Source organism: Ricinus communis, chromosome 6, assembly GCF_019578655.1.
Source record: "Ricinus communis isolate WT05 ecotype wild-type chromosome 6, ASM1957865v1, whole genome shotgun sequence".
Classification (NCBI taxonomy): Eukaryota; Viridiplantae; Streptophyta; class Magnoliopsida; order Malpighiales; family Euphorbiaceae; genus Ricinus; species Ricinus communis.
The window spans coordinates 7162940-7170676 of NC_063261.1; the positions used below are offsets into that span (position 1 = coordinate 7162940).

The 7737-nt window shown below is 34.1% G+C and overlaps 1 protein-coding gene across 4 annotated transcripts; it reads left to right on the forward strand.

The window, feature by feature from the left end:
• Positions 1 to 306: 306 nt before the first annotated feature.
• LOC8289325 (major facilitator superfamily domain-containing protein 12) lies at positions 307 to 6801 on the forward strand. 4 transcript variants are annotated; one of them, XM_015729140.3, is made up of 13 exons: positions 307 to 690; positions 2068 to 2230; positions 2477 to 2546; positions 3133 to 3329; positions 3727 to 3802; positions 3884 to 3967; positions 4126 to 4133; positions 4310 to 4436; positions 4647 to 4706; positions 4824 to 4874; positions 4970 to 5128; positions 5977 to 6109; positions 6283 to 6801. In XM_015729140.3, the coding sequence occupies exons 2-13, from the start codon at positions 2073 to 2075 to the stop codon at positions 6450 to 6452; spliced, it is 1293 nt and encodes a 430-aa protein (XP_015584626.1). In that variant the 5' UTR covers positions 307 to 690; positions 2068 to 2072; the 3' UTR covers positions 6453 to 6801. The 4 variants fall into 4 exon arrangements, with proteins under 4 accessions (XP_015584626.1, XP_025015909.1, XP_015584625.1 ...); XM_015729139.3 differs by having other exon boundaries at positions 315 to 690; positions 4054 to 4133; XM_025160141.2 differs by lacking the exon at positions 2068 to 2230 and having other exon boundaries at positions 313 to 690; positions 4054 to 4133.
• Positions 6802 to 7737: the final 936 nt, after the last annotated feature.

Below are 7737 nucleotides of genomic sequence, written 5' to 3' on the forward strand. Positions count from 1 at the left end.
TTCATTCAATGATTTCTTTAGATCCTCATTGTAAATTTTTAAAGAAGTAATATATGTCTTTCACCTCTCAAGTTCTTCTTCCAAGCTTGAACACTTATTTTTATAGAAACTTAGTTTTGAAAGCATATTTTGTAAAAACTCATCCTCATCGTCTAGCACAACTAAATGAGAAAATGAATAACAAGAAGAAAAATTATATAAATGAGAATTGGAGCATTTACCTCACGTGAATCTTCCAAGTTGGCCAAGAAGAAAAGATTGGCCTCATCTTCTCTTTCACTCTCATTTTATTTAAGCAAGACCTTATTCCTTATTAAGTAAACTAAATATTATGTCCCTTTCTTTGGCATTGTAAATGACAGTGCTAACCTCAATTCTTTGCTCGACATAGTTATTGTCATGATGGGGTAGGTTGTCATTTATACGAATACTATAATAGTGTTCACAAATTCCAAAATATTTGGGGTCCCGAGAAAGACAAAGGACCGCTTGCAATTGCAGGACTGAGAAAAGGAAGGAGAAATCAGGAAGTCATCTCTATGCCTTACATCTGTTAATAAATTAATGTTATCATCATTTGGGTGGGTTATTTTCCAGATATTTTATATACATTTCTTATTCTTTCATGGTTGTGGCCATCCAATAGAGCTTTCACCTTCTTCTCTGTAATTGGAGTCTTCTGCGCATAAGGTTTGCTTGATTCTTGGTTTGCATCTTTGGTTCAATTATATAATTTATTTTTTGGTTTGCATCTTGTTAGCTGGTCTTCTGATTCTCCGTTTACGTTGCTATCAACGATAATTTGGAATGTTTATCTTATTTTAAACGGGTCTTAGATGAATACTTGGAGATGGATGGCTGCTTCTTCAAGGGCCTGTAGTTGCACTAAGATTTTTTCTTCTGGGATTAATCGAGGCTTTTATCAAGCATATTGGTACCCCGATAGACCTTCGTTTCCATAAAATGGGTGATGGATTATATGTGATTATACCTTCCCTTTTAAAGCGTATCTGATGTCCTAAAGAAAGGTGCCTGTTTCCTAGTCTCTATGCAATAAGGGCTTGGGATACTACACTCTGATGTACTCTTTCTAGTCGGGATATCAAGTTTATTATTTGGGTTTCTTTCTTAAATAAGCATTTGGAGTGAACTTAGATAATCACTAATCATACTTGGTTTCCCACTTTACAGTTTGCTATTTTCATAGGCTAAGGAAGAAAGAAAGAAAGATGAATGGTGTGTTTTGGGGAATATTGATTACTTGTTATTGTATAAAATCGATGAAAGCTTGTTTTGCAAAATAATCTGGATGATGGTTGTTGAGTAAGTTCTGCACTATGAGGAAATTAGATACTTGTGTCCTGAGTCTGACTGTGAAAAAGAAAAGATATTTTTAAGGGAGGTTTTCAGGATGATTCGTGTGAATTTAGCATGGTGTACAATAACTTCCACATTTGTAAAGAGAGCCTCAAGGAAAGTCTATAATGACTACCAAGATAAGCTTGATATTCTTAAGCAAACTTATGAGCTGGATAGACAGCTTCATGACGGCAGAGCATCAGCCTTGATATGCAGAGGAATATTAGCTTACTCTCTTCATAGGCTTTTTAAAAGCTTTATTTTGTTTAGTAATTTTCTTTGTTAGCTGAGTTGTTAGCTTTTAGCAGATTGGCATTTATTTTCTCCTGTATGTTACATTTGTGGAAAAGGGATAAATGCTAGGAAGACAAGGGAGATTCGTGCTTAACTGTGACAAAAAATTTAAAAGCAATGGAAAACATGAAAGGCGCCTTCCAAATAAATCAGTTGTGTTATACTGATGGGTCATAGCTGGGCATGGGGATTTAGTGTGCTCAGTGAGTATGTTAGGTTTCTATTTTGTGGGCACACCATCTATTCATTTTAAATATGTTAGCTTTGAAAAATTATGGTTGCTGTTGCAATTGACTTGGTTGAGTTGATAGCTACTTCTCATTCTCTGAACTTCAGTATGTCCTTTCTAAGTTTCCACAAAGCTGAAGCTACATTTCTGGACATGGTTTGAGGTTAACTATCTAAGTTTTATAGGATAAATGGGTGATGATATTGAAGACGATAATTCATATCCTAAGCCTGTTGGAAGATGGCCTGTTTTCTATTATGGCGTGGGCCACATGCTAAATGACATCACTGCTGCATGTTGGTTTACTTATCTCTTATTGTTCTTAACCGACATTGGGCTGTCTCCGAGGTATAAATCTTCACTGATCAGAAGCTCACAAAGTAATTCTGTTTATGATTCTTTTTCTTCACTTTGATCGAGCTGACTCTTTGTGTTTCATACTTTTGTTCTTCTGTTATTATTTTTATTTTTTAATCTACAAATGGTCTCTATCTCTCTCTTCTCTCAACATCATGCGCTCACATAGATAGATTCTGATTATGATTGTTTATTCATGTTTTTTGGCGCTTATATGTTAATTAATTTTTCTCACAGAGATGCTGCTACAGTAATGCTTTCGGGTCAGATAGCTGATGGATTTGCTACCATATTTGCTGGTGAACTGGTATTTGAAAAACAACACATTAAAGTTTTTGAAAAATAATAATAGTTGGTTAATGTTTCTTTCCAAGTTTGTTTCAGATCTATTTTCATGCAGTTTCTTATCTGTCTAACTATAATTTGCTCAGTTTTTATTTTAAGGAATTGATATTTTATATGTGTTTTCAGGATTGTTTTTAAGTAAGTTATGTGGAAAAGTACTGATAGAACTGCCCAACATATTTATATTTTGTTTTGTGTGTTTCAAATATGCTGGATGAGGGAAACTCTGGGAGACTGTTGCAGTCGATGTATAAAAGAGAACATGCTCGCTGACCGAAACTTGGGTCTATATAATAACACAAGTTAAGATAGTATTATTGAAACAATATTAAAAGAAAGAGAGTTCAGATATGGTGGTCAGGATTGGGAAGATTCTTAATGGGCAAGATGGCTGATTAATGTTAATGCTCAAGGCATAAATAGGAATATATTTTTTCCTTATTCTGGAAATTCTTTTGAGTTTTTAACCTAGTGAATGCTTTTAGTTTTATGGTAACTCTTTTCCTTGCTTTCTGAAATTAATAATTTTTAATGCTTTTACTTGATAGATAGACAGGTTTGGACATTTCAAAGTATGGCATGGTGCAGGATCTGTTTTGGTCGCCATTTCATTTTCTTCTGTTTTTGGCGGTTGCTTTCCTTGTAAAATCTTGGGAACAAATTCGTCAACAATAGAAACAGTTTCTTATAGCATCTTTGCTGCGATTTTCAATGTGGGTTGGGCTGCTACTCAAGTTTCACACATGTAATGTCCTCTAATAATTCAATATTTGCTATTTCAAAGGTGCATGCCATTCTTCTCAAGCCTCGGAGCAGAATGAACTAGGGACAGTTGAACTTTCCGTACAACAGCCTGTTTTTTTAAAGATTTTTTTGTTCTTTTTCACTGCTCGACAGAGTCCTGATGTCTGATCACAAAGTTTCATTGTATCATCTATTTTGAGTAGTCGTGCACCTTCTGTTCTAGATTGCTAAAACACTTTTTTTTTTTCTGGCTGTCATCTTCTTCCCTTTACTCTTTTCAAGTAAATGCTTATTATTTAATGGCTATTTGTCTCAGGAAGAGTTATCTATATTCCGATCTTGCATTTAATTACATATCCATGCACTAGGTAGTTATGTGTTGTACTGTTTTGTTGAAGGTCTATGGTGAACTGCATCTCCCTGAATTCTACCAGCAGGGTGGTGATGGCAAGCTGTCGAAATGCTTTTACAATGGTGAAATTCCCTATGATTATTGATTTAATGTATGCTTTTCATCATATTGAAGGTGGTCCCCATTGCATAAATGTTTTATAGGTTGCCAATCTCAGCCTCTATGCTATTGCTTTAACAATATTCAATGTCTCCAAAGCAGAAACACATGCTGATATTCAGAATCAGGTATAAGTTAACTTTGGATAAGCTTTTCAACCTGATTCTTAAAAGCTTACATTTGTCCTCTTTACATCTTGATTTCAAATGAGCAGTACCGTTGGATTGCTTACTTGTCAATTTGTTTTGGGTGCTGTTTTGTGGGAATTTTTCATCTTGGAACCAAGGAGCCAAGGTATTGCTTGACGTCATAAACCTCTTGAGTTCTTATTGGTTGTTTTGATAAGTGCATATGATCAATTAGAAGGTTTATATGTGCACTTTATTAATATATATCATGGAAGAATCATGTTCGTCGTTCATGATTACTTCAATTGGTTGGACTAATTAATGGATTTACCTTTAATGTAGATTAAAGATAAGTTTACACGAAATTAGTTGTGCAAGGATATCATGGACTTACTGGTTCAAGAAAATTTTATACTATCAAGTTGGGCTTGTCTATGTTCTTACCAGACTTGTACAAAATGTTTCACAGGTTAGCATGCATTTTTCCTTATCACATTGTTGTTTTTATATTCTTCAAGGTATTTTTCTTTTAATAAATGAAAAGATACACACATTCCACTATATGTAACTTGGGGAAGGCCTAAATTGTATGAGGTTGTCATGGGAAGTGTTTTCAAGTATTTGGCTTAATGGCATTCCTCCCAAGCAGTTCTTACATCAAGATGCTTCTTTTTCTCAGGCGTATCTTGCATTCTATGTGATTAATGATTTACGAATGGCCCAATCAGCTAAAGCATTGGTAGGTGCACAGACCTTACAGCATCAACTTTTAATATTTGGACTTGTGTACTTATGAACGTGTGTTTGATTTGGATATTTGAACAATGCTGATATCTTGTCTAATTGGTGAGCATAGGTGCCTGCAATCATCTACATCAGCAGCTTTGTCATATCTGTCATTATGCAGGTACTCTTATATTTTGACTTCTTTATTCATCTTCTGATTTGCTTCTGTTTATTGCTTTTATTGATAATTAAGCTTTATTTTTATTCATAATTCAGGAAATATCTTGGACTGGACAACGCCTGAAAGCCTATTACTCTGCTGGTGGCATTCTTTGGATGTTTTGTGGTGCAAGCATCCTTCTTTTACCTAGAAGCATGAGTGCTTTCATGTACATCATTTCCATATTTATTGGAATAGGGAATGCTCTAATGACGGTATGAAGTTGGATTCTTTACCAGTATCTCTGCTTTATGATGATAAATTTTAATCAATTATAATTTTTCTTTCGTCAAATTATGCCCTGTAAGGGTAAGCTTTTATTGCTGCCTCCCTCCCCTTTATTTTTCTGTCTGTATTTGGTTGTAAACGCAATAATGATAGTGTTTTGCAATGGGCAAGTATTGTTGGTTTCTAAGATATTGATGAAACTCGAATATTTTTGTCCAATATTTTCTGTACTTTAGTGTTATTTAATGAAGGGGTAACTATTGATGGTCTCTAAGATATTGGCGAAACTCAAAACTGTGGGATTTAGGGGGAAATGGAATTGGTTGTTACATGCCCAACTCTTCAAAAGTCAAATGAACTATGTTGTTTTGAGAATAATATTGGGTGAGTTTGGCATTGAGTTAGGAAAAGCATTTCTCCGACCTCGGTTTTTATTTTGAATGATTTTTTGAGTTTTGAAAATTGCTTTTTTAAAGAAGCAGATGAATAGATGTTTTTCCTAAAAGCAAGTTTGAGAAAAAACAGTTTATAAATAAATTAAAAAAATCAATATATTAAATCAAAAAATTCCCAAACCTGCTTTGTGAACATTTATAAATAAATTAAAAAAATCAATATATTAAATCAAAAAATTCCCAAACCTGCTTTGTGAACACCCAATCACAATCCCAAAGACACCCATTGTAAACTAACAGCTGGATTGACTACTTTTGTGCTATTACTCTTTTCATATCTAGTTTTTGATTTTCATTCTGTATGCAAGTGTGTATTAGTCGCAGATGACTTAAATTTTTTCTGTCATGTTTTTTGCCCTTCCCGCACATGTGATTGACAGGTAACTGGAGTAAGCATGGAAAGTGTTCTAGTTGGTTCTGATCTTAATGGCTGCGCCTTTGTTTGTGGATCTCTTGGCTTCTTAGACAAGATTTCTTGTGGGCTTGCTCTGTATGCTCTTCAGTCTTTTCAAAGTAAGTTGCCTTATATTTTAAGGTCTGTTCCAATATATACTTGTGTAACAAAGGATGGGAGATGTGAAAAGAGGCTGTGATTGTTATATAATCTCAAAGTAGTCTCATTTCTTTGTACTCGGATATCGCCAGATACTTCTTTTTACATGTTTCTTTCTGCGTTTTTGTTGCAGCCATCTCACCGAAAGTCCAGGATAACTTGTCCATAGAACATATATCAGTCACAAGATTTGGTTTGGGTCTGGTTCCAGCTTTCTGTTCACTTGTTGGTGTGGGTGTGACATACAGTATGAAACTCCATACAGCCTATCCCAAACCCTTGATTGAACCACTTTTGGAGTAACAATGCACTAAAGGCCTACTTGTTTCCAACCTAACAGAGCGCACCCAGGAATTCCACATAGCTAGAGACTTAAAATTTTAGAATTTTCAGGTTAGTTCCACCATGTCGTGGTTTGGTTTGCTACATGCTGTACCTTCTGGAAGCAATAGTCAATATTTGTTCTATGCTTATAGGATATTAATCATAGTAATTCATTTGCTAAATGGTTAGTTGATAGTAATTTATAATGTAACATTATAGAAAAAATTGTATAAAGTCATAGGGCATTGATTTTAGTAAGAGAGGAAATTTACATCCACCTTGTAATAACTGTCATATTGATATAAATGCGTTTCTTTTTTCATCTTAACATGCTATTTATTGTTCGAAATGAAATGAAGAAAAAGGTCAACCAAGACCAATTTATTCACAAACCCACCACTTGATAGTATATTCTTACTACTGCAACTATGCGTGTTGCAGAAAGTACATGTGTGTCATAATCTTGCAGCTATGGTTGATTTTACTTTGATAACTTGCCTCCGCATGCTTGGAAGATGAAAGCTTTCAATGTAATGCTTTCGCATTTTCTTTTTTCCTTTTTTTTGAGAATAGTAATGCTTTCGCTTAATGCTCTCTACATCAAAGTTAAACTTCTTTTGCCTTTCAGTAGACAGGTGTTGAATCAATTTTTTGGTGTTGCTATTTTTGAACCTATTTGAAAATGTCATTTTGTTGCCGTGAGTAAGAAATCTTATAAACACCGAGAACTAAAATGATTTGCAACACTCTAGTGTTCCTACAAATTGCAGCCTCAACTGTCAAGTAGAAATCACATCAACCATATTGGGCTAAAGTTACAATTTACCCCTTAAATTTGGAGTTGATTTTAATTTTCTGGTTAATTTGTCTAGTGATTTTGCTCTAAATCGATTAAAAAATATATATTTTATAGAGTTTGAGACTTATTATATATAGTTGAAGGATCAAAATCATTTTTTTTAATGGATTAAATACTTTGATCAAATTGAATTGGCTACATTTGATAAATTGCTGGGCAAATTGGCCAAAAAGTTAAAAAATCCGGTTGAATTGCTTACTTACTCATGTTTAAGGGCCAAATTAATCCTTTAGACAGCTATAATCAACAAACTGCTCCACTCGTATGCTATATTCTATTTGTATTTGGAGACGTAACTCGAGATCTATAGAGTACGCAATATCTTTTAGTCTAATTTTCTGGCTATTTCATTTTTAATGTAAAAACAGACACTATCTCTTAAGTATTTCTCCATCTATTTTCTTC

Coding starts and splice junctions, on each gene's coding strand:
- LOC8289325 (XM_015729139.3), top strand. CDS start 2,073: ATGGGTGATGATATTGAAGACGATAATTCATATCCTAAGCCTGTTGGA. Junction 2,547..3,132: donor CCATATTTGCTGGTGAACTG/GTATTTGAAAAA, acceptor TTTACTTGATAG/ATAGACAGGTTTGGACATTT. Junction 5,129..5,976: donor TAGGGAATGCTCTAATGACG/GTATGAAGTTGG, acceptor TGTGATTGACAG/GTAACTGGAGTAAGCATGGA.